The sequence below is a fragment of the Drosophila nasuta genome, chromosome X (genome assembly GCF_023558535.2).
Source record: "Drosophila nasuta strain 15112-1781.00 chromosome X, ASM2355853v1, whole genome shotgun sequence".
Classification (NCBI taxonomy): Eukaryota; Metazoa; Arthropoda; class Insecta; order Diptera; family Drosophilidae; genus Drosophila; species Drosophila nasuta.
The window spans coordinates 25,992,694-26,017,308 of record NC_083459.1 but is presented as its reverse complement, the minus strand read 5'-3'; the positions used below and the strand labels follow the sequence as shown (position 1 = coordinate 26,017,308).

The 24,615-nt window shown below is 45.7% G+C and overlaps 4 protein-coding genes across 4 annotated transcripts; 1 reads left to right on the top strand and 3 right to left on the bottom strand.

The window, feature by feature from the left end:
- Window positions 1-21,050, bottom strand: LOC132794992 (serine/threonine-protein kinase Smg1). Its single transcript, XM_060805368.1, has 9 exons — window positions 20,480-21,050; window positions 20,049-20,424; window positions 17,491-19,795; window positions 13,031-16,504; window positions 6,813-7,123; window positions 4,416-5,802; window positions 2,311-3,279; window positions 600-987; window positions 1-537 (listed from the first exon to the last, which is right to left on the bottom strand). Exons 1-9 carry the CDS (start codon window positions 20,838-20,840, stop codon window positions 338-340), a joined length of 9,771 nt encoding a protein of 3,256 aa, XP_060661351.1. The 5' UTR covers window positions 20,841-21,050; the 3' UTR covers window positions 1-337.
- Window positions 10,078-12,605, top strand: LOC132797062 (histamine H2 receptor). Its single transcript, XM_060808502.1, has 2 exons — window positions 10,078-11,213; window positions 11,894-12,605. Exons 1-2 carry the CDS (start codon window positions 10,708-10,710, stop codon window positions 12,594-12,596), a joined length of 1,209 nt encoding a protein of 402 aa, XP_060664485.1. The 5' UTR covers window positions 10,078-10,707; the 3' UTR covers window positions 12,597-12,605.
- A 299-nt stretch (window positions 21,051-21,349) lies between the features above and the next one.
- Window positions 21,350-22,142, bottom strand: LOC132796596 (ataxin-1-like). Its single transcript, XM_060807829.1, has 3 exons — window positions 22,045-22,142; window positions 21,763-21,985; window positions 21,350-21,701 (listed from the first exon to the last, which is right to left on the bottom strand). Exons 1-3 carry the CDS (start codon window positions 22,140-22,142, stop codon window positions 21,396-21,398), a joined length of 627 nt encoding a protein of 208 aa, XP_060663812.1. The 3' UTR covers window positions 21,350-21,395.
- A 132-nt stretch (window positions 22,143-22,274) lies between these two features.
- Window positions 22,275-24,526, bottom strand: LOC132796593 (probable dolichyl pyrophosphate Glc1Man9GlcNAc2 alpha-1,3-glucosyltransferase). The gene is made up of 4 exons (XM_060807820.1): window positions 24,340-24,526; window positions 23,354-24,274; window positions 23,178-23,288; window positions 22,275-22,881 (listed from the first exon to the last, which is right to left on the bottom strand). Exons 1-4 carry the CDS (start codon window positions 24,405-24,407, stop codon window positions 22,422-22,424), a joined length of 1,560 nt encoding a protein of 519 aa, XP_060663803.1. The 5' UTR covers window positions 24,408-24,526; the 3' UTR covers window positions 22,275-22,421.
- Window positions 24,527-24,615: the final 89 nt, after the last annotated feature.

Here is a 24,615-nt window from a genome sequence, read left to right as displayed (position 1 = left end):
TCTTCTTCGTCATCTTTACATCAATTATGCTTTTGTCGGGGTCGGTTGGAGTTGGAAATACAGGCAGAAGGATTGCAATTTGGATTTGCAAATCCAATTACCCACGGCCAGCACCAGGACACCAAGAGTTCCGGGCTCCAAGGTCCAAGTTCTGCCAGTCGCGATCCATCGTAACTCGTCTCAGCCCCAATAATAATTGCGAATTTGCAGAATGCGAATTTGCAGCGTGTGTGCAAATTGCGTTGCCATTGCTGGTTGCAGGTTGCTGGTTGCTGCTGCTGCTGGTTGCCAATGTGCCACTTTTCGATGGCACCTTGTCTGCGGGTTGTGGCCTGGTTTACACCCACGGCGTCCAGCCCTCGTAGAGCACGGCCAGATTGTCCGGATTGGTTGCCTCGCGTATCACGTAGTCGACCTGCTCGGTAACCGTGCATCGTTGATTGCTATCCGGATCGCGTCCCTCCAGCTTCATGCGTATCTTCTTCCACACCGAGACGCCATATGCATTGCGCTTCTGCTCGTGCAGATTGGGAGCACCTAAAAGCGTTCATAAATATTATTAAATCAAGTATATACAACTATCGAGAGAGCAGACGCACCTTTGTTGTGCGCAAACGTTTCGTAGGGCAGCGAATCGCCATCGGCCGAATGCTGCAGAAACACTTCGACACTGCGGAAGAACTCATCCACCTCGTCGTTGGCCATCGTCTGAATCTCCTGCAGCTGCGTCCGCCATTTGCCGAGTGTCTCGGCATTCAAAACACCCCGACGCTCGCTGCTCAGCTCCTTGCGCAGCTCGAGCAGCCGCTGGAAGAAGTTCATCAGCGTGCGCTGAGCGTCACGCACATGGCCCGACAGCAGTTGCACATCGAGTGGAACTAGTTTGCCCGCCGCCTGCTGTTGCTGTTGCTGCTGCGGCTGCATCAGCTGATCATCCTCGGAGCACAGGCTGCGCAAGTAGACGCGCGGCATGTTATCCTGATGGCGCTGCAAGCAGAGACAAGTATTAAACAAGTGAGAAAGTTATAGTAGAGGCTGCTCGACTGAGAGATACTCGCTACTCATTTTGAATAGCAGCAAACTACTGCGGTATTCTTTAAATATACCAAAGTTATATACTGCAAAATACTAAAAAAATATACCAAAGGTTATAATCGTTATATTAATATAGTACTACATTCAAAATATACCATACAGTGCACAAAATATACCAGATTGTCAGCTAAAGCAACGTTTTTTCCCCTACGCAAGTATTTCTTAAATAAAATAATACCAAAGTAATATACTGAAAAATATACCAAAGGCTATACTCGTTATATTAATATAGTACTATATTAAAAATATACCATACAGTGTAAAATATACCATATTGTCAGCTAAAGCAACGTTTTTTCCCCATACACAAGTATTTCTTAATATATAACGTCTAAAAATGTTATCTGATCTCAACCAAATATTCAAGAATCATAAAGACTATAGCTGTTATGGTATATACTGAAATTCTAGCTATACTCGACTGTGAAATACCCTCTACCCATTCCAAATAAAAGCAAAAAAGTTCGGTATTATTCTTAAATTACACCAAATTAATGGACTCAAAAAGTATTTAAATATACCACATTTAAATAATGAATACAATTCGTTATTGCAATGAGATGAGCCAGAGCGAGTAAGGCTTTCAGGCTATGAAATTATAGAAGTTATATATTTGATTGACATTTTGTATATTTTGCACTTTATGGTATATTTTCAACGTAATAGTATATCAATATATCAAATATAGTAGGTATATCGATTATTACATTAAAAATATACCATAATGTATGAAATATACCAAATCTCGATCAAATATGTAACTTTTATAATGTTAATCTGTTTGCAAACAAATTTTGAGGAACCGTAAAATCTATAGTACAGTTATGATTGTAAGTGCCAATAATAATGATCTGCGGGGTTGAAGTTGGCGTGGCAAAAATATAAATCAAAAGTTCATCTGAGTGAAAAACAAGTGCTGTCAATAATTAGAGCTCCACCTCTCTTACTCTCCCTGAGATTTAGATAAGTGTTCGGCTGTTAACGCTGATCAAGTATATGTGTATATATTTGTATGAGGTGAGAGATGACTTCTGCTACATACAAGTTATAATACCCCTCTACTCTATGAGTAGTGGGTATAAACATAAAGCAGAGTATTGCTCTCAGATTTGGTGTCTCTACCACTTAAAGTCTCCCAGATTTAGCTGCTTATACGAACGGACAGACAGAACGACGGACACATTTGTTACTCCCTTTTGAGCTATCGACTCTCACCTGCATATCCTTGAGACTGGCGCAGATGAAGCGATGACGCGTCTGCTGTTCGCACTCCAGCTCCTGCATGTCCCGCTGCACCTTGCATGTGTAATCCTCGAGCAGTCCCTGCACATTCGCCAGCCAACACTTGTCGATGGGACCCTCGGGATCGAGCAGCTGAACGATGGCCTGTTCGACAGCGCTGATGCGGGCGTTGCTCACCTGCCACTTGCTGTTGGCCTGCAGCCATTGCTCCATGTTGTGGAGCATCTGCTTCTGCTGCTCCTTGGTCAATTTCCCAGTCTGTTCCATGGTGCACAAAGCGCTAGCGCACTTGCCCAGCTCCGAGATTAGCTGCAGTTGATCGTTGGTCAGTTGATGCTGCAACTTTTGGTTGCGCAGCAAACTATCGATGTGATTGCGATTCCAGTTGCTGCGCTGTTGCTGCAGCTGATCCAACTGTGATTGCAACTGACACTGCAACAGATGCATCAACGCCGAGCTCTGCTCCAGCGTCTGCCAGTTCTCGTAGATGGCTTCGCACAGCTTTTGCCGGCTAATGATGTGACTGCAATTCATCTCAGCATCGAGCAGTTCACCGTAGGCCCAATGATAGGCGGACGCAATCAGCGTTTGTGTCTCGATCTTCTGGTTGAGGAACGCAATGTCGATCTGTTGCTGCCGCAGCGTCGCCTCCGCCTGGAGTGCCGCAAAGATGCCATCGCACAGCTGACTCACATCCTCGTTGTCGCACAGATCCTGGCAGCGTGCTCCTCCGCTGCCCGCTGTGCAGCTCGTGTAATAAGCGTACGCTATGGGCGAGACCAATCCCACAAGGAACTCCGTCTCGAGGCGCTGCACAAAACCGAGCACTGGACGTGCCATCACCCTAACGTCGTAGCACTTGCTCACACGCAGCGTGTGCAGCACCAGGTCGAAGAAGAGACTCTCGCACAACGTGCTGCCGTTCTTCAGTATGTTGAGCTCCTGTGGAGGAGATCAAATCACGAATACCTCTTTAGTAAAGCGAATACTTAAAACTAAGAGTAAAAGCCATATATCTAAACCCAACTGAATGACTTAATAGCAAATTAAATACTTAAAAATATGAGCGAAAGATATCTACCTATGTCTATATTCGGTTATCTCGAATCTCACAAACATAGAACGAAATAATCTACATTAAATCATACTTCCCATGACTGCCTTTAAATTGTTTAAGGGTAACACTACAAAAGTTTCTATATTTACAATTTAAAACTTTCACCACATTTCTTATAATAACTGTTTTTCTCTATCTACTATCTAACATATCTTCTCTAAACTACTCTTTAAGTTTATACTTTTTGTATCCTCCACAAATCCAATTGCTTACATTTTCTTAATAGTTGTCTATAATTATTTGTCTTTGCAAATATGCAAATATTTCTATCTATAAATCATTGATTACATTTCTAGCAAGTATTGTTTATGGTAAGCAAGTTAATAATTGTTTTATCTGTTATTTATCTTCTCTAAACTACTCTCAATAATTTGCTGTATCTACTATCAATCTTTTCTAAACTAATCTAGTAATTTCCTCTCATTTATTTCCCTTACAGTATACAAATATTTCTATCTCTAATCTTTGACTTCCTTTTTAACAACTATTATTGCTTATTGAAACTAGTCTAGTACCTTCTTCTATTTACATTCCTTACACTATACAAATATTTCTATGTTTACAATCTGTTGTCTAAGTCATTGACTGCATTTCTAACAAGTATAAATAATACTTATCTCATTGCTATCTATTTTGTCTAAACTACTCTCTAAGTTTCTCCTATTTACTTCCCACATAATTTAATTTTGTTATTGATATTTTTTTAATAGAAGTCGTCAAATAATTATTGACTTCTATTAAAAAAAATGCTGCTATTTTTGTTCCCCACAATATATAAATAATTCTATATTTACCATATGTTATCAAAATCTTAGAATGCATTTTTAATAACGAATGCTTATGGCAAGCAAGTTAATAATTGTTTTTCTCTATTTTCTATCTATATTCTCTCAACTTTCTCTTTCCTCACACTTCAATTTGCTGATATTAACTTAAGAGACTTCAAATTCATCTCGCTCACCATGCACTGTTGTGTCTGCTCGTCCTGCAACTCGTCCACGATGAGTTTGATGGTGCGTGTAATACGCTCCAGAGCTCTAGCGAGCTGCTGGAAACACGCATGAGCCGAACGCAGCGAGAGGAGAAACTGTTGCTCCACACTCAACGTTGTTGTTGGCTGTTGTTCCTGCACGATCTGTTGATTGTAGCGTTCGGCCAAAGACTCGGCATTTAGATGGAGCAACGTCTGCAGATGATCCATGTTCGAGTTGAGCAGCAGCAATCGAAAGATGCTCGTGGGCAGATCGTGCTCAAAGCAATGCTGCAGCTGAACGACAGCGCTGAGGGCCGCCTCCAAATCGCTGAGCTGATCGTTGGCCTGCTCCAGTCCCGGAGGTTCAGCCCCAACCACCACTCGGCACATGGAGCGCACGAGTTGCACGAACTGCAGTTGCTGTTGCACCAAATTGTTGCTGTTGCTGTTGCTCCCGATGCCGATGCCGTGTGTGGCCAACGCCGTTTGTTCGTACTCGTTGAACACCGCTGTGGCACCTTCGAGGGTGCGAATGAGTGCCGCACTCAGCAGCGATGCGCTGCAGTTGCTCTGCCCCAGGGCAGCGATCAGCGTATGCGATGGTGTCTGCGTTTGGGCCACGGCCTGTTCGTTGGCATAGTGTTGAGTCAACTGATGCAGCTGGCAATTCAACTCCATCCACACATTCTCGAGTGTCTCGGCCGCATTCAACGTGTTTGTCGCACTGATGCCGCTGCAGCCGGAGCTCGAGAGGAGGCCGTTGATGTCCGCGTGCTGCAGATAACCGGCATAAGTGTCGTGGAATCGCACATACACATTGTCGCGATGCCGTTGCTCCGGATAGTAGGCCATAATGGCAGCATATTGCAGCATATGCTCCACACACTGCAGTCCCAGATTGTTGTGCCGCCTGAATTGCTCGTCGAGCTGATTGCGCACCGCATCGTAGCCACTGAGTATCTTGGCCGGTAAGTGCAACTGAACCACGTCGAGGAGCGTCAGGTATTCGCTGTGCCGACTGCTGCCCTCGAGCTTGAATTGTATCAGCCGCACATTGAACTCGCCGAGTTGCTGTTGCTGCAAACACTGCTCGTAATGTTGCAGTATCTGTTGCACCATCTCGTAGTCGGGCTGACGCAACGTCGCCTGCTTCGCCAGCGTCTCGGTGTGACAGCGCTTGCAGGCGTAGCGTGTCGATGCCGTGTTGAAGCTGTGACTGGACATCGCTGAGCCCAGGGCCTTGATCTCGGCGATCAGTGCACTGCGGCGATTCAACTGCACCAGCTCCTGCTCGGTGGCCAGGCGATGGCTCTGACTCTGCTGCAGCTGCTCAATCTCCTCCACGATCACAGCGTGATGCTCCAGCATTTCAGGTCTACAAAGAGAGAGAGAAAAATGGAGAAATAGTTAAATTAAAATTGTAATTTGTAAATATGGTATTTAGAGAAAAATGGAGAATTAGTTAAAGGAAAATGTGTGGCAAGAAATCAAACAGTATCGTAAATTGTTGATATGGTATTTCTCGTCACTTTCCTTCTTTTAATGTATATGAAGGTTTCCCCTTTTAAATGTCAATCTTTCTAATCAGCTTCTTTTCATCACTTTTCTTTATATATAAAACTATATAAAACTTTGGCAAAAATGTTGCGTGCAACACTATTTATGTGAAAACAATGCGTGAGATACCCATTTTCAATAAAACTATATTCTATAAATATCCCAAAAATATACCGAAAACATACTAAAATATAACATAAGAATATATTTGGTACCCGTACAAAATATACTAGATGGCCCTGCGGAAGAATTTCTTAAATAACTTATACAATATAAGTATAAGAACATATACCAAAACATTTATTTATTTCAATTAAAGATGAATAAAGAAAGCTCTTAATTAGCACTTTAAGTAAAGCTAGGAATGATTTTGAATTTATTTTTCTGCTTTAAGATAATAGCACAAATTAACGAATTCGTGCGAAAAACACAAAATGAACGAATTTGTATTGTTTATCATAAAACAAAAAAAGGTTCGTAAATCAATATTAGCTTCAAATGTAGTGATTATCAAGAACTATATAAGAATAACCTTTACTTGTTTTAAAATTGTTTAAGTTAATGTTTTATCACTTTAAAAGGTTGCCAAATCTTAAAGATGACATTTCAATCTTCTTTCTCTGAATCTCAACTATCAAATATTTGTAATTATAGAATGTGAATATTAGAATATATATGAAACTAACAATAGATTGTCAAATTTTAGTTTTTCACATAAAAAATAGTCAAATTAGACTTTACTTGAATCAACTCTGTTATTAATAACTATCTATTGCAATCGCATAATATTAAGAAGATACAATTTAAAGTGCTTTAGCATCGACTCACTTGTATTTGGACCAAAACTTTTGGCACTGCTTCAGTTTTCCGACAAAGTGTCGTCGTTTGGCATCCCAATCGTGGAGTTTGTTCTTCGATTTATCCTTCTTGAGGCACTTCATCTCATTGCCGCCAACGGCAGAGGTGGAAACGGAAGCACATGGTTTGGCATTGATGGCACGTCGCATGGCGTTCGCCTCATCGTTGACAGTCCAATCGACTAGAGGATCATAGACGAAGGCCTCCAGAAGTGTGAGCAACGTTTCACGCTCCTTACGCATCACTTTGAGCACATATTCGCAGCCAAGACGGAAGGCGCCCTGCAAGTTAAAAAGTTGTATAGAACAAATGAGATAACTTGATAAATGATCATTTTATTTATTATATTAAACCTAGTATTATATACTACATTTAATTTAAGAGAAAAGAAAGTACTGTCTGCTGATTATATATTAAAGTTAGTTTTTTTATTATAGGATCGTACATTTTTATGAAGTTTTCCCTTGAAGGAGTTTATAAGAAATGGGATGGGAACCAAACTCTGATACCCTAATGATCTTTCATTTTAAGCAAGTATCAAGGATGTCATCCAATGTTTGGCTACACCATAAAATGAACATAAAGCGCATCAAGTTACTATATATAGTACATACATATATGGAGTTGTAGATGATTGCGGGGAATAACTGGAAATGAACTCCCGATACTGAAATCTTGTTTATCTAGCAGATACAAATTGTGCACATTGTCATTGTCACAGTCGTAAAGCGACAGACAAACATTTTTACTATATGAAACAACTGCTGATTTTTTATATGCTATCGTATAACGCTCCAACCAATCCATTCCGGTGCTGTCAATGACAATTGTTTCTACCATTTCAATTGGCCTATTTGCAGTTGTTGATACGTGGAAGAGAAGCTCAAGCTTCCAAGTTTGGCGAGTAATTATTAACTGATTGATCAGTTCAAGGAAATATTAAAAAATGTATTTTATTGAGATCTTGAGAACTGATCTTGATAATATAATATTAAAAAATAATATAGTAATAATACATTTTTGTATATAAGTAATTTGTTGCTTAAGGATCTTGACATTATAATGATAATTGATAATATAATAGTATCACATAATATAACAATAAGAAATTTTAATATAATATTAATTTGTAGCTTAGTGATTCCACAACTTTCGACTTCCTTAATTATCGCAATTCATTTCAGCTGGTATTTCACCAAATTTAGCTGGATTCTCGTCCGGTTCTCACAGCCAAAATGCGCAACACTGATGCCCAGGTGTAACATAGGTGCACCATAGATACATATATCTATACACCTAAGTGCTTAGTATAGATAAATATATACGACTCTGGTCTGCCTAATCGATGTTTACAATTGCTGATTGTACAACACATTCGCATTCGTACACATTTTAACTTTGAAAACTGTGCGTAATTTGTGGCTTGTTTTCCACTCTATTTTTTTTGGGGGGGGATTTTTAGGGCTCCCCCTATAAATAATCCCTAGTTGTTTGAGGATACACATATTACTAATACGCCGCATGTTACTCCACAAAAAAAAATCTATCGAGTGCAAAGCATTAAGCGAAAGCGCCAATGACAACGGTAAACGAAAACGAAAACGAAAGCACACAGTCATTGAAGTCTCATTGAAGAGCGCTACAACAACAAATACTACACAAATCATATCATTTGACAAATACGTGTAAGCTCTCCATGGCTCACCGTGGGTTCGCTTTCAAGTGCTAAAAATACGCAGAGCTAAAGAGATATACTAGATGGATATAGATAGAGACGAGATGTGTGCGATGTATTGAGTAGTATACTATATAGTGAATTTCATGTCGAAGCAATCCATCAGAAATAGGAGTTGGTTGGCAGGCAGAAATGGCTAGGTCGTGTATTTGAAGGAAAGAGGAGAAATGCAGAGGAAGATGCACTAATTTACTGTCGATATACAGCTCTCTTTACACGAAATTACTATCGATTTTCTGTCTTCGATAGGCGTACTCTCTACGAATTTACTATCGATATACATCACTTGATAGAGTGACTCACTCTCTACACTAATTTACTATTGATATGCACCGCTTGATAAACTCACTTTGTCGAAGCAATCCATCAGAAATAGAAATTTGTTGGCAGGCAGAAACGAGTATCGAAAGGAAAAAGAAAGATGGGGTAAAGGAGACACAGAATTCTCTACTATCCACAAATAGTACACGATAAACTCATTCTCTGCACTAATTTACTATTGGTAAACATTACTACTCTACACTAATTTACTATCGATATACAGCACTCAATGAACTCAGACTCTACACTAATTTACTATCGATATACAGCACTCGATGAACTCACTCTCTGCATTAATTTACTATCGATATACAGCACTCGATGAACTCAGTATCTACACTAATTTACTATCGATATACAGCACTCAATGAACTCAGTCTCTACACTAAATTACTATCGACATACAGCACCCGTTGAACTCAGTCTCTACACTAATTTACTATCGATATACAGCACTCGATGAACTCAGTATCTACACTAATTTACTATCGATATACAGCACTCAATGAACTCAGTCTCTACACTAATTTACTATCGACATACAGCACCCGTTGAACTCAGTCTCTACACTAATTTACTATCGATATACAGCACTCGATGAACTCAATATCTACACTAATTTACTATCGATATACAGCACTCGATGAACTCACTCTCTACACTAATTTACTATCGATATACAGCACTCGATGAACTCGCTCAAGAAAAGTGCAAAAGTTGAGCTGAGCTCACTCACAGTTGTACCTTCGGACCGTGGACTTTTAAAGAGTTGCATTCAGTTCGCTATAAATGCTATATACAAGCATTTTCAGATTGCGAATCATAGTCGAGTCTGGCGACTACAAGTGCCAGTTCTGTTGTAAAAACCAAAACCCAATGTCGTCATCGTTATGTCAATCCATTAACTTAATAATGGCTTAGCACACACGACTACTGTCTTGTGTTATTAGCGTCTTGAATTTAATTACATGCCGACTAGCTAGTTCCTGCAACAATAACCGGCTTGCTTAATAACAACAACAAAACAAAACAATTTAAATATAATCAGCTAACACTTTGAGCAAAGCTTTTGTTTCACTAATCTAATCGATCCTCTATAGAACTACTTTCCTGGTGCATTCTTTGATATTTCGATATCGATTCATTCGATAGTTGGTGAGTTCAAATCGCGACCCCCCCACGAATGTTCACTTGATTCAGTCTCTCAACTCGAGAGTGCGACTCAGCGTAATACACTATCAATGTGCCTAGAGTAGATGCGGTCTGTGGTCAGGCAGCGCCAATAATTTGTAGGGTAGCGCCGTTTTTAGCCACTATTAATGTGGCCAGGCTTATCGACGGATTGTGTTTCTCACGCTGCGCTAGATCTGCGAGTGTTATCAGCTTTTGGCAGTGCGAAAGGCGAAACGTAAACAAACGACGCCCACGACACTGCACTTTTTTTTTCGCTCTTGTTGTTGCAAAGTCCTTGCCCCAAGTGGTGTTGCGTGTGTGTGTGTGTGTATGTGTGTAGTGTACTGTAGTGTGTGCGTGTGTGTTGTGTGCGGAAGGTGCCTAATTGTGCTGGTGGTCTAGACCCGCTGGCAGATTGCTAAACACTGGCGCTGTGTGCGTTTCGTAGTCGCGCTTCCAAATTCGCAAATACATTTTCCATTATTTTTATTTATTCTTGTTTTTTTTTTGTGTGTTGTTCTGTTACAACGTGATTTTGAAAGCAGCAGCAGAACTGCTGCTGACGTACGATTACTTTGTGTGCGAGAGTGTGAGTGCGGGAGATTCCCAAACGTCGTGTCGTGTCGTGTGGGCGCAATGACCAACGAGGATTATCTCGGCATTTGGCTAAAGCTGAATGCAATCAACAACAACCATACCGAGCAATTCACCGATATCACAACCGTTGATCCAACCACAAATACCGATGAAATCCTTCAACAAACTCCCGACGACGAGGAGCAGACTTCTCACATTGGGGCCGGTCTCTTGGTCTGGGTGATCATCAATGCCATCATCTTTGTCTTTATTCTAGGCGGCAACATTCTCACCATTGTTGCCGTGCGCACCTGTCGCAATCTCCGTTCGGTTATCTCCAATCTCTTCATTCTCTCGCTTGCCGTCTCGGACTTTATTGTTGGCCTCGCGTTGCCCTATCATGTTGCCTTCTATATGGACATGGGCGGTTATCTGGGACGATTGCGTGGCCTTTGTTTGCTGCGCTTCTTCTTGTTCATCTGCGCCTGCTGCGTCTCCATACTGACCCTCATCTCCATCGCCGTGGATCGTTACATTGCGGTTATGTACGCTCTGCACTACAGACGGTAAGTCGCCAGTCTCAAACAAACTTTCCGTATTTAGCTTTTTAATCCTTTCAGTCCAAGACTTTTCTCAACTTAGAATATCAGAAGTTTTTCTATATTACGTTTTTGTTCTGCTTCTGACATTCATTTCCTATTAGAGCCGTCCTCTATTCGCCAAAGTTTTTCGCTCTTTCCACTAGACGCTAGAACTTTCTCGACCACAGACATTTTTTCTCCGACCGGTTTCAGTTCTCTTCCCGATATATGTTTTAGTTATTAGTAAAAACTATTTTCTGTTCCGATTGAAACTCTTCTGTTTCCCCCAAGCCTTTATTATTATATTTTCAGATCAACACAGACTTTACCTTCTATTCATTTCTAATTGATTACGAAGAATTAAGTTTTCCCACTTTGAATAGTTATTTTCGAACAAAACCTTTCCTATTCTTTTCCCGATAGTTGTTATCCTCTTTCCTTATAAGAACTGTGCCTTTTTTGACCAGAACCTTGCGTTGCTTGCTTTTCTTATCTCATCTAGGACGTATCATTCTTAACTTACACATCTCAAATGCGTTCCGGAATTCTCACTTTTTCGACTTAATCTCTACCTTTTCCGATCCTAACTTTTAAATCTAACTAACATTAATTGCTCCGTCTCGATATCTGTTTGGTGACTAACCAATTAAATCTCCCTTCTACAGTTACATGACGCGTCGCATGGCGTACTTGATCATCACGTGCAACTGGTGTCTAGGCGCCCTGGTTGCATTAATACCCATCTTCTGGAATAAGTGGAGCGAATCGCAAGGCTGCGAGTTTGACGAGGTGCTGTTGCCCTGGTACGTCGCAGGAATTATAACGCCCGGCTTTGTGGTCATCTGGATCTGTATGCTGGTCTTCTACTGGCGCATCATGCGAGAGGCCTCAAAGCAGGCGCAGCGATTGCGACATTCGGTTGTCTACAACACGCACAGTCCGCACAGCATGCTGCATCCGGACTGGAAAAGCGTTCAAATTGTCGTCTTCATCATGGGCTGTTTTACGCTCTGTTGGCTGCCCTATTTCTGTGTGGCCATCGCGCAATTGTTTAGCGTTTGTCGCAGCAGCTCGATGATCTACAAGACGGCCTTCTCGCTGGCCATTGCCAACTCGGCCCTCAATCCCATTATCTACTCATGGAAGAACTCTGGCTTCCGTCGTGCCTTTGCCCAGACACTGTGCTGCAAGTCGGCGCGATGTTGTCGTGTTGATTCCGATGATGTTGAGATGCGACTGCCGTCGGACAGTGTGAAGCATCGCATTGATAGCACAAGCAGCTTTGAAGCCACTGCAAAACCCACAAAACCAACAATAACATGCAAAGCTATAGAAGATCTCTCAAGCCCTTGCCAAGGAACGCAATAAACAGATGTAGAAAAGATAACTTTGTGGCGTATCTATTTCTATTAGATGGGAGAACGAGAGAGTTCAGGAAGCTGTTAGAAAGACTTCCCTGAACTGAAGGCGTCAGGACTTTAGGGTTTCTTAGCAGACACCCTTCGAGGTACATACATATATGGAGCTGAAGACCTAACTATTTTGGGTTTAATCTGTGAATTCTTAACACTCCCCCAAAGAACCTGACCGATTAGGAAACCATCAGGAACTAGCAAAAATAAATGCAGCGATCAATAGATAACGAACGAGTTAAAATAAAAGGAGGGATTAAGGTTCAGTTTGAGGGTTGAGGTTCAGGAGGGTTGAGGTTCAGTTTTATGGTTAACGCCTATATTCCTTGCAACTAAACCTTAAGCTAATATCCAACAAAAAAAAAGAAAGAATTAATTTGTAGGACTTACCTCAACTCCAGTGATGCCCAAGGCGTTCACCATATTCTGGGTAAGGCGGAAGGGCACCCGCTCCGGTATGCGCAAGGTGCGTCCCTTCTCAAAGCAGACATTGTAATCGATGTGGACGAGATCGCCGCTGTTCAGATTGATGAGCACATTGTCCAGATGACGATCGCCCAAGCCAATGACATAGCCAATCACCGACATTACAGCCATGCACGTGGTATAGCGACGCACCGATTGACGCCACTCCGCGGAGCTTCCCGCCTGACACCACAACTCCCGGGCCAGCAAATCCGCTGGCGTCTCCTGCATGAGTTCAGCCAGCACTTGACGCAATGCGGACAATGGCCATTGACGTCGCGGATCTGTGACGAGCATATTGTGCTTGGCCAGCAGCGGCGACAACTTGTTGTAGAAGAGGTCGGTGAGGCGTCGTGACGAGGCAGCCGTTGCCGTTTGTGGCTGGCGTTGTTGCCACTTCTTGTACAGCGCAAAGAGCGGCGTCATACCATCGACCCAACTGATCAGACCCGACTGCGGTCCCAGCGGTATGACGGAGTAATGATGGGCGCGATAACAGCTGTTGGGCGTGTCATTTTTGCTGGCCATAATGGCATTGGATATGGACAGGAATTGCATGATGCGCTCGTCGAGATGCAGATCCTCCAGCCCCTTAAAGAGGAACGTGTACTTCTGCCCGTTGTTGCCATAAAAGGCGACCTTCTTCGGCTTCGTTTTCGTCGGCAGTATGCAGATGGTACTCTCCACGCTCTCAATGTACACCGGCTGCTGCTCATCGTGCGCATCCAGACCCGGCATCGAGATGCGCATGCGTCCAATGTCGCAGAGCACCGGACTGATGGTCTGCATCTTGAGCATGTTGCTCGTGCCGCGCAGCATATTCAGCTGCAGCACATGATACAGCTGCTTAAGTTTATCCCACGCCTCCGGATACGGCCGATGACGCAGAGCTTCGAGCGTCGCCGCGATGGGTGCATCGAAACGTCGCTTGAAGCTGCGCTCGTAGCTCGTTTCAGCGTCGCGTGCCGTGAACGCCATCAGGGCCTCCAGATCGTTGAGCAACTGTGGTCGCCAGCTATTGAAACGGTTCTGTTTACCCTCATGATCGTCGGGCTTAAATTCGCTGGCCAACGCCGTCACGCGTCCCACATAGGTGTTGTAGATGTGCGCCAACGAATGGATCCAATACTCATCCCACAGCAGACAGACGCGACGCAATTCGCGCACCAGCAGCTGCACATGCTGCACCACCTCGGGCGCCTGCTTGGACAGCGCGCCCAGCAGACAGGCGCAACAGCTGCTGTTGTCCGCCATGATCGATGTGATCTCCGTGGCCATCGGGGCGTCCGCGTTCAGGGGTTTCGCCTGCAGCTCTCGATTGGCACCGACCACAGCGGGAAACGTGACCAGTTGGGGGCAACTCTCGGCGAGGCGACACAACAGCGCACAGACACTCTTGCGCACATACGGTTCGTGGTGATTGAGGCGACTGAAGAGCTGCGGTATTATCACCTTCCAGGGACCAATCGGGGTCGTTTTCAGTCCCTGCTCGAGGACGTCTTGCAAGCCGCTCGCATGCTTCACAATGAGACGCAAGAGTCGCAGCGTCGTTGTCACCATATTGCTGTCGTCCACATGGAAACGTTGTCCGTTCGCCAGCTGCTGCTGCTGCTCGTCGCCCGCCTTGAGGCTGAGGTAATGGAAGTACGCACGCGCCGCCTGCTTGTAGTAGTCAAAGGTATTGGCGATGGCGCGTCGCCAGATGCGCATTATCGCCTCCAGCACGCTCGCTGGCTTGTCGGCCAACAGGCTGAGACGTCGCAAACGCTGTTCGCATTGAGCGTCCGCCAGCGGCGGCAACTCCACATCGCTTGCGACCTCCTGTTGGTGTTCCAGGCGCAGGGCCTGCAACAGTTCCTGCAACTGTTCGCCATCCATTGCGGGCATCTTGCCACCGAGAGCTTCACCAATCGCTTGGATATCCGCCTGGGTGAGCACAGATCCGCTGTCGACAATCTTTTTGCCCCATCGATAGCACCAATTGCCATACGCAATCAACGCCTCCTCGCTGTCCGGCTGCTGTTGCAAGCTCGCATTCAGTAGACGCGCCACAAGACGTTCGCCATGCGGCAAACTCATCGGTTGTTGTGTCTGCTGGCTGCTGCTGCCGGTGAGCGGACACTCGGGCAGTTGCTCCAGCAGCTGTTGCAGCGTGGGTGATAAATTGGTGGCCAATCCGCTGCAGCTGCGCGCCGTTATCCAGTCGGAGAGAGTGAGCAACAGCTCGGCTCCAATGCTGCCCGATGTGGGTTGCTTTTGGATGGCCAAACAGAGGGCGGCGCACACATTGATGGAGCTCAGTTCGCTGCACTGCAGCTGGTGCTGTTGCTGCAGATGCAGACACTTGGTTAGCTCGCTGTAGCCGCGCAGCAATTGCACGCCGCTCGTCGTCGTGTCGAGTTCGTGTCGCTGCTCGATCAGCTGGCGCGCCATCTGCTTCAGCGGCTGGCCAAAGTACAGCTCCAGCATGGCCTGGCACGTCTGCTGATTGCCCTCCTCGCGTGCCAGCGACGCCGTGTCCAAGTACAACTCCCCAAGACTCTCGAGGCTGCAGTGACGCCTCAACAGCTGCGTCCAGGCGACGCAGCGCACCAGCAAACTGCTTCTGATCATGCCGCAATCCTTGCTGTTGTCCTTGCTCTCCCGATTCAAGCTGCGCGGCAGCAGACAGAGTTGCGATTGCTCCGACTGGACGCTCCTCAGCTGCTGTGCAATGTGCTTGAGCAGCGTGAGCTGTTGCCATTGCTGCTGATCGCAGCTGGAGTTGAGCAACGACTCGCGCCAATTCATGTCCAACAGCTGTTGCATTGGGGTGGTGAACTGCGTTTGTAGCATCGCCTGCTGCAGCAGCAGATTCTCGAGCTTCTCGTGCACATAGCACGCCGAGAAGCTGGCGTGCTCCGTCTGCGCATTCGCATCACTCCAGAGGCTCAGCTTGTGCAGCGCTGCGTTTAGTTCGTCGCTGCTCGCTGTGCTCTTCGCCAGCAGCTGCTCCAGGCTGCTCATCTGCACGCTGCTCTTCTGCAGAAATGGATTCAATTGCTCCTCGCTGCGCTTCAATTGCGAGCGCAGCTCCAGCAGCGCCGTCCACTGACCAGTGCTCTGCAAACACTCGATCAGCTGCGCCTGCACAAATTGTCGCGTGTGCGGCTCGAGTTCTGCGTGCAGCTCCTCAACGGCGAGCACACTGCGATAGCCCGCGATGGCCGCTTCCTTGCGTCCGGCTGCCTGTTCGGCGGCATGCTGCAGCCACTGATAGCATTTGTCACTCTTGGCGCGCGCCCAGATGTTTAGGCCACGCAGCGAGTCCGCTTCGCGGCACCTGAGGAAGGCCCAGGCCAGATAGACAATCGCCTGACTGTAGCTGCAGTCCTGTGCCTTTTGAGTCTGCAGTATTTGCTGTGGGGCAGATAGAGAGAGGAATTGAGTTAAAACTCTGTTAGTGAAGATCAGTACGAAATGAATTTGGGTTTCTACAAATTGCCTTTCTTAACAAGATTCCTTACAAGAATTTGTCATTTGATTGTTTTCTTCTCATGTGCCTTAGCAACACAGATTCTCCCTATAAAAGAGCCTTCGCTACTTCATCTTTTCAACTTCTAAAGCACACATAAACTTCATTTAGCTGACATCAGCATATTCGTCAAATATGATGTCAATAGCTCTCAGTTTCAGGCTTGTATATTTGCGTACAGACAAGAAGACAGCTAGAATTTGATGGCCTCTATAAGTCAAGTTTACAGCCACCAAGTCAAAATGCTTAGCAAGTATTATTTTGCAATGAATTTCCTCATCATGTTCAGCAGTATTTTGTAAACCTAAAAATGACCTTCGCTATTTCCGAAGGCGGCAATGGGAGTGGTCAAATTTTAAAAGCAACTAAAACTCCGTTTCACTGTAAGCAACTTTGCTACTAACTTTGCTGTCGCTAGCTCTTACAGTTTCCCAGCTACAGACAATTTTATAGGCGGACAGACAGACAGGCGAATGGAGCTTCAGATCAGTAATATGTATACACATTTTACAGCGAAAAAAAAACTACGTAGAGCTTACAGCAACTTTGCTATTAAGTTTATTGTCGCTTCCCAGCTGCAGAAAATCATATAGACGGACAGACAGACAGAAGCTAGATCAACACTATGTATACAAAAACCGACAAAAACTGCGTACAGCTAACATCAACATTGCTATTCAATTTCTTGGCTTTAGCTCTCATAGTTTTTCAGCTGGAGCAAATCAAATAGGTAGACAGACAGACGGATGTTATAGATTAGTAATATATAATATATAAAAGCAAATACTTAAACTGAGGCCAGACCTTTACTCGTCTGTAGCTCATCATGTTGCCTGCTTAAAGACAAATTCAAAAGAGGGCTTTAGCTCACCTGGGCGTAGCGTATGACGAGCTCCGGCTGTTGGCTGTGCATGGCAATGATGACGACGCCGATGCGAATGCGATTGAACCACGACTGACACGTCGGATTGTTGAGGCGAAAGAATGCGCTCACTGGTTTCTCCGGCTGCCGCAATGCAAACGCGCTGCCCTCGGCCGCATTGTAGATGAGCTTCTCCAGCGCATCGAGAAATCCGAGAAGCATATTCAGATTGGCACGTGTATTGCTCAGTTGCTCCAGCGACAGTTCGTCTTGAGCGAGACGTTCGGCTTCCTTTGCGCAACCGCTCAAGAGACGCGCATAGCGCATGACAATCGCCTCGAAGGCCAGAAATGTGTCCTGCGGCTTGCCGAGAGTCGTCCGCAGCTTTTGATCGACACAATAGCGAGCCGCCTCGTACTGCAACCAGGCGGCAGTCAACCGTTGGCAACGTCGCGTGCACTGTGACAACTTCTCCCGCGTGCACAGCGACAACTTCTCCTGTCGCTCATCGAGTGCGGTCACCTGCCAGCTGCGTGTGAAGAGTCCACGCAACGTCTCCGCAAACAATTGATGCTGCGGCGCCTGCAGTTGGGCCACAAAATCCCTGAAGACATTGTCGCGCACAGCGCTGCAAACGGTCAAACGCTGCTGCCACACACAGACCGGACTGCAGCCAATGCCCAGCGTCGGACGTCGCGCGATGCTCAAGCTCAGCGGTAGCTGGGCGTAGATCTGCGCGAAAGCCGCATGCGCTTGGGGGCACAACGATTGCAGCTGCTGCAGCGCCGTCTCACGATACAGCTGCAACAGTCGCGGACTCAACTGGTCGCTGCCATAGCCCAACACCACTTGCATGCAGGCGGCACTCTCGAGCGGCGCACACTTTGCAGCCATGACCGCAATGCATTCGCAGATGCCGCGAAAATCCGCATGCTGCAGCAACAACGAACAGCGGCCGCTGCATTCGTGCAACAGCGATTTGGTCCAGTTGAGCAGCAACTGCAGATTGAGCAGCGACAATGCGGCCGCTTGCATTAGCGTTTGAGCGAGGAACTTCAGAATGTGACCGAAGCTGTGCGCCGTTGGCGATTCGCTGTTGTTGTTCTCCTGTTCGCGCAGCAGACTCGAGTTGTTGCGAAAATTGTGATTCGCTTGACAGTGGACCACAAGCAAGCCGAGCAGCGCATGATGCGTGGCCGCATGCTGGGACCACAGCTGGAGTTCGGCGGCGCGACAATTGCTGATCAGCAGCTCGAGTATCGACGGCTTGCACGCATACATGCCAATGATGGAGGACGTTTGCTTGGCCAGCGCGGCTAGCGCCGATAAATGAAAGATGAGCAGGCGACCCGCTTGCTCGATAACATGTTCGCGCTGCTGGGAATCCTCCTCCTCCACCTTCTCCTTCTCCTTCTCCTCGTTGTCGTTGGCCAGTTGCCGCACACAGTTGTCAATATCGTGGACGAGCTGTTTGTAAGCCTGCTGCAGCAACGGCACGTTCCTAATCAACAGCGTCTCCTGGCACGTGCGCAACAGCAGTTTGTGTGCCGCTCCAGAGCTCTGCAGTCGTATGCTGGCAAAGAATTCGCAGTGCGATTGAAAGATCAGCTGCACCAGCTCAGCAGGCAGGCGAGCGCGTAACTTGCGCACCGCACACAGCAATAAATACAAGCAGCTGAGTTGTTCCGGCTGCGGCAGTTGCTGCACATGCTCGAACTCCAGGCGTATCACTTGCGTCAGGGCGCTGACATCGCCCGTGGCATAGCCATTGAGCAGGCAAATGCAAAAGAACTCGTTCATGTTGAGCAACGCATCGCTTTGGCTTTCCTTCGCTTCCAACACTTCCGGCAGCAGCTGCATCAGATGCGACTGAGCGTCGAGGACAACAGCCTCGCAGGTGATGTGCATGCGCGTTAGGCACTTGAGCAGCGAGTTGAAGGAGCGCACAAAGGCGCCAATGCGTTCGCCTGTCCTCTCGCTCGCCTCCAGCGTTGTGATGTCCTCAATGAACTGTGTTAGCAGACCGTAGCTAAAGTCCAATTGCTTGCTGAAATACGGTGTCAATTGCTCAAGCACATGAGCGCAATGCGACTTTAAATGCTTCGGCTGACCGAGCTCCAATTGCCAGCCAATGATGATGTCCACGACATCGGTGAAATGACGCTCGAAAACATCGCGATAGATGTGCGAGAATTCCACAATGCATGAGCTGACCGCCATGAAGCTGTCGACGCTTTCAGCGCCTTCGAGGAAATCCTTGAGCATCAGCATAATCTGCTCCGCATAAATGTGCAGATCGCATTTGGTGTCGCAGCTGTGTGTGATTGAACCAGAATAAGAATTAGTTAGTGTCGAAGCCAGATGCAAAAGTATTTAAAGCGTTGCTAAGAGAGTAATAAGCTATAAAATGTTGTAATACTATAACCAGTTTCTAAGCAATATTAAAAAATATAACAAACTAACAATTAAATTAATATGAATTATAAAACGACCAGTAAAGTCACCTCGTTATACGAGTTGAGATTACACATTAACACTTGTTGCATATAACCGATAGAAAAACTCACCTCAGAGTCGTGCGCAGCGCAACAATTAGATACTTCTGCAATCGTTTATGGGCACGATAATTCTTCACGATGAACTCCTCGTAGCTGGGATACGCCATGCGATTGATGAACCCAATCAAGCCCAGCGTCTTGCTGCACTCCTCGAGCACAGGCGCCGGACACTGCTTGAGCACCGACAGCATGCCATCGAGTATGGCATCAAAGGAGCGTGTCAAGTAGCCCATGTTGAGGGGTGTGCGCACAGCCATATCCAGTTTGGCACAGAGTTCGAGGGCGGCAGCTGGACTCGTCTCGTTGTGCAGTCGCCGCATGATTTTGGACATGCGCATATCATCGTTGGGCAGCTTGGCATCGCGATCGCTGGCCGTGAATTGCACTGTGTGTATGTAAATATGAAGTAATGTAGAAATATTGAAATAGATGCAACTTACTCTTGCATTGATGCGACCTGCGTTGAATGCCCTTTGTCATATCATTGTTTAGATTGCGCAGCGCGGGATTCCCATTGGAGGAGGCTGCTGCTGTTGCTGCTGCGGTTGATGCTGATTGTTGGTGCTGCATATCGTGTGCTTTCGACCACAGTGACGGTGTTGTTGTTGTTGCTGCTGTTGCTGTCGAGTTACCATAGCCATGATTGCAATTCCTACTGCTGTTTTTGTTGTTATTGTTGTTGTTGTTGGCTGTACGGCCAATACACATTTGGCTTAGCACTGCATCTTCTTCGGCATCATTATAGTTGTCCAGCGGTATGGCGACCCTTTTCATTGAATCGGCACCGCGACTGGTGATCATATATACTTTTGCGCCACCACCAAAATAGTTTTGTTTTTGTTGTTTTTAGTGCTTTCACGTTCTGCAAGCAGCAGCTCACATAGATGTCGAATCCAGCGTGACCACAACTTCAGTTTCAAAATATATCATTTCACATGCACAAATATACCAGCGAGGCAAATGCGCGCAATTTTCGATTTTCTCGAAATTCATGAGAACTCAAGTACAATTTGTTTCCAAACCAAACTATCTTGTTCTACAATAACAGCAGCAAGCAACGGAATTCTTTATTTTAATGCAAGTGAAACCTTGAAGTTAAAAGCACAGCTACAAAGCTGCTGTTATATTTGCTAGTATTTTAATACTACTAATACTCGCACACTTCATGGCTCGATACATGCAAAAGTATCGATAAGCGATGTCGTGAAATTGATAACGGGGAATACGTTCTGACGTTTCGCAACATTAAAACCAATGGCGCCAAAATGGAATATGAAAATTACACAGTCGTTGTTACAGTCGTTGTCCTACTTTTAATGTTTATTTATTCATACTTAATACATAATTATCAAATATTCAGTTGCGCATTTTACCAATCAAGTGCTGAGTGTAAGCAGCCACAATATTCGCCATCTCCGCATACATTTGATACGGATGCCTGGAACTCGCGTCAAATGCATAATTTCCAGCCATGGGCAGCGAAGGTGGTGGCGGCGGCGGTGGAGGCTGTTCCGGCTGTGCCACTAACGACAAACAAATATCGCCCACCTGCAGCTGTTGGCACTTCAGCGCATACAGCTGCAGTGATAACTGCGGATCACAGGAGGCCCAACCCTGACCATAGACAAATAGCGGATGTGATGCCGTCACCTCCATATTGACCTGCAAAAGAAAGGGGGAATACTTAAGGGTCTACAAAGTGATATCAAATACGTGTATCCACCTTTAAATTCTGCGTTGCATAGCTAAAGGTAATGATGATGTTGGGACCAGAAGAAGTTCGATCAATTTTAACCACTGTCGCCTCCAACAGCTGAAAATGCGGACTACGCAGCGCCGATTGTATAAAGTCCTCCGTACGAATGTCCTCCACACGACGCATCACACCTGTGGATAGCTCAATGTAGGAGCCCTTGTGGAAGCAACTTTTATCGTGCGATTGTTGACTGTAATTAAATGATAACAACGTTAATTTTGAATTATAAATTTACGTTAGCAACTTCACTTTGCAGCATCGTGTTGCATCTGCATCTGCATCGTTGTATTCATATTCAGCTCTGACGATCTGTTCCTCGGGAGTTGCAATTGAAGACTGAAGTTCATTCAAATGAGCGCGCAGATTTCCATGGATTTTCCACGAACATTGCCCATTCGCCATTCGTCATTCGCGCCTAGCGTCACTTGTCGTTACCTGTTTACTTTATGACCCAATCCAACTCCCACTCAAGGCCAGGTAGAGACGGAGAGACGGAGGTTAGCTACCTAAATTTCCGCTTAATTTCCATTGTATTTGGCCCTCTGGCTGTTGCGCCAGGCGCCTTGGACAGACATACACACACACAGACATTGTTTTTGCTAGTAGATATACAAAGTGTAAAAGATTTATTTGGTTTTACGTTTGCGTTTCGCTGCCGAGAATTTCACTTGCGGCGCACGGCGTTTGGTCAAACTCGGCCAACTTGGCCACGCAATGTCCAAAGCATAGATGTAGTAACGAACAAAGAAATACAACACGCCCAGCGATGAATACAATGAGGTGAGCAGCAGCGGCATAAACGGCAATTGCTGATGGACGCCAAACAAGCGGCTAAACAAGTGCTCGTACAGTGGAATGGTGAGGAAGCCTAGGAAATATATGCACTCGAGTAGGTGGAGCCCCAGCTTGGTGGCCTTATAGATGCGCTCCAGCTGGCCATAGAACATGGCCATGTAGGCCAAGTAGAGAGCATAGCGTGGCACCAGAAGATCCACCTCAAAGAGCAGCGGCAACAGCGAGAAATAGCCGGCGACAGATAGAATGAAGGCGTACTTGGCATCACGTCGATCGACGACAGCAAGAAGACTGTAAAAAAAATAAGAAGTTAGCTTAGAAATAGTTAAGACGAATATTCTTCACTAGTACTTAAAACAAGATATATTCATCAACCATATTCAAAATATTACAGACAACAAACTCAATTTTGTATTACCTAAATGGAGGTATAAATGGTTCGCTTCTTCGCTAAGCACTGGTTGGAATGCCTGCTAGGGTTTGAGTCTATACTTAAAGCTGCTGACTCCCAGCTCTTACCGTTTAATCAGCCAGGGTATTATAACAATATATGTATAAAATACTTCAGTGAATTGTTGCTTACTCACCACAATGGTATAAGGCACATTAGGATTGCCTTCTCGTGCACATGCCAACCAAACATGAACGAGGAGCAGGCGCACAACACCACAGCACGTAGAAACACCAGCCTGGCTTGTCTGCAATATACAATAATAATTAAAAATACAATAGAAACAAGTCATTTTATAAATGCACAGCTTACTCTTTGGTCTTGCTGAGAAAGAGCTTCAGCAGAATGGGCAGCATGAAGAGTAGCGTGAGCACAAACGTTGTGCCCGGGGTGATGTTGGGCAGGACAATGTGTTTCACCTCCTGCACCAGTCCCGAGCTCGTCGATGACATCGCGTTGGGTGGAGTGCGTTTCAACGCCACCACAGCCAACTTATCAGCTGTGTTGTAGAGCGCCCAAATGTTTGGCGCCCAGTATGCGTGAGTTAGGCCTCGCTTGAAGGGAAACAGACGCGAGATTAGCTGTGGGAGCTGACGCCAAAAGGGACCAAACGAAAGCACGAATGGCGTTAGACCCACAGCCAAAAGTTTGGCAATGGAAAGCACAAATTGCCGGCTCTGCTTGCCCAGGCAATAGAACTTGAGCAGATAGACAGCAAAGGCGGGCGCCATATACAGGAAGATGTGCTTAAAGTTGAGCAGCACGGCAAAGCTGAAGGCGCTCAACAGATAGCGTTGCCTGAGCAGCGCACTCACGCTCAACAGCAGCAGGCCAAAGAGGAATCCGTTGTACTGGAAGTGTATGTGATCCACAAAGATTAATCCCACATTGAGCAGCAGCAACATACAGCCGGCAATATGTTGTTGTGTGGACTTTACCACGCCCAGGGCAGCGAGCGCGGAGCGTACGCCTAGCACATAGATCATATCCATCACAATCACCGAGATCTTTTGAAAATAAACAGTTTCCGCCGAGGCATATTTCAAATTCTGCACCACAAGCATCGCGGGATCGACATATTTGGCCAGCTGGGAGAGCAGCCACTCGAAATAGGCAAAGAATGGTGGATAGTCAAGTGTCCATTCGCTTGTGGCATCCACATACCAGCGATCCATTGGCAAACTGTGTGTTATTGCCAACCAATTGCGATGTACCTCAAAGTCGGTCGAATAACTGCAACGACAACAACAAAGTTTGTCAAGTTGCTCATACGATTTGCCGGTATTGTTTGTACTCACTGCGCTGGCAGCAACAGAACTTTTAGTGCTGTGCTTATGCCAACCAATTGCCAAAAGTATCCGCTCATCGCACTTTTACCATCAGTTAGCCACGCATTAGTGGCGAATTAATTGTATTTATTTTTCCAATAGCGCACCGTACGTTATCGCCGCAAAGTTAGGCAAATGATTTTGAATTATCGATGCTTGCTGCTGTCGCAACTTTTCAATTATCGATAGCACTGTTGCTGCAAGTATCGTATCGTGGCCCAGTAGACACGCAGTGTGACCAGCATG

Bases quoted from the DNA above. Each gene is read 5' to 3' on its own strand.
- LOC132797062 (XM_060808502.1), top strand. From the start codon at position 10,708: ATGACCAACGAGGATTATCTCGGCATTTGGCTAAAGCTGAATGCAATC. The intron at 11,214-11,893 runs GTAAGTCGCCAG...TCCCTTCTACAG, and splicing joins TACGCTCTGCACTACAGACG to TTACATGACGCGTCGCATGG.
- LOC132794992 (XM_060805368.1), bottom strand. From the start codon at position 20,840: ATGATCACCAGTCGCGGTGCCGATTCAATGAAAAGGGTCGCCATACCG. The intron at 20,425-20,479 runs GTAAGTTGCATC...ACATACACACAG, and splicing joins CAGGTCGCATCAATGCAAGA to TGCAATTCACGGCCAGCGAT. The intron at 16,505-17,490 runs GTGAGCTAAAGC...TCTGCCCCACAG, and splicing joins TCGTCATACGCTACGCCCAG to CAAATACTGCAGACTCAAAA.
- LOC132796596 (XM_060807829.1), bottom strand. From the start codon at position 22,142: ATGAACTTCAGTCTTCAATTGCAACTCCCGAGGAACAGATCGTCAGAG. The intron at 21,986-22,044 runs GTGAAGTTGCTA...ATTTAATTACAG, and splicing joins ATGCAACACGATGCTGCAAA to TCAACAATCGCACGATAAAA. The intron at 21,702-21,762 runs GTGGATACACGT...TTTCTTTTGCAG, and splicing joins ATGCAACGCAGAATTTAAAG to GTCAATATGGAGGTGACGGC.
- LOC132796593 (XM_060807820.1), bottom strand. From the start codon at position 24,407: ATGAGCGGATACTTTTGGCAATTGGTTGGCATAAGCACAGCACTAAAA. The intron at 23,289-23,353 runs GTAAGCTGTGCA...TGTATATTGCAG, and splicing joins TTTCTCAGCAAGACCAAAGA to ACAAGCCAGGCTGGTGTTTC. The intron at 22,882-23,177 runs GTGAGTAAGCAA...TTTTTTTTACAG, and splicing joins ATGTGCCTTATACCATTGTG to TCTTCTTGCTGTCGTCGATC.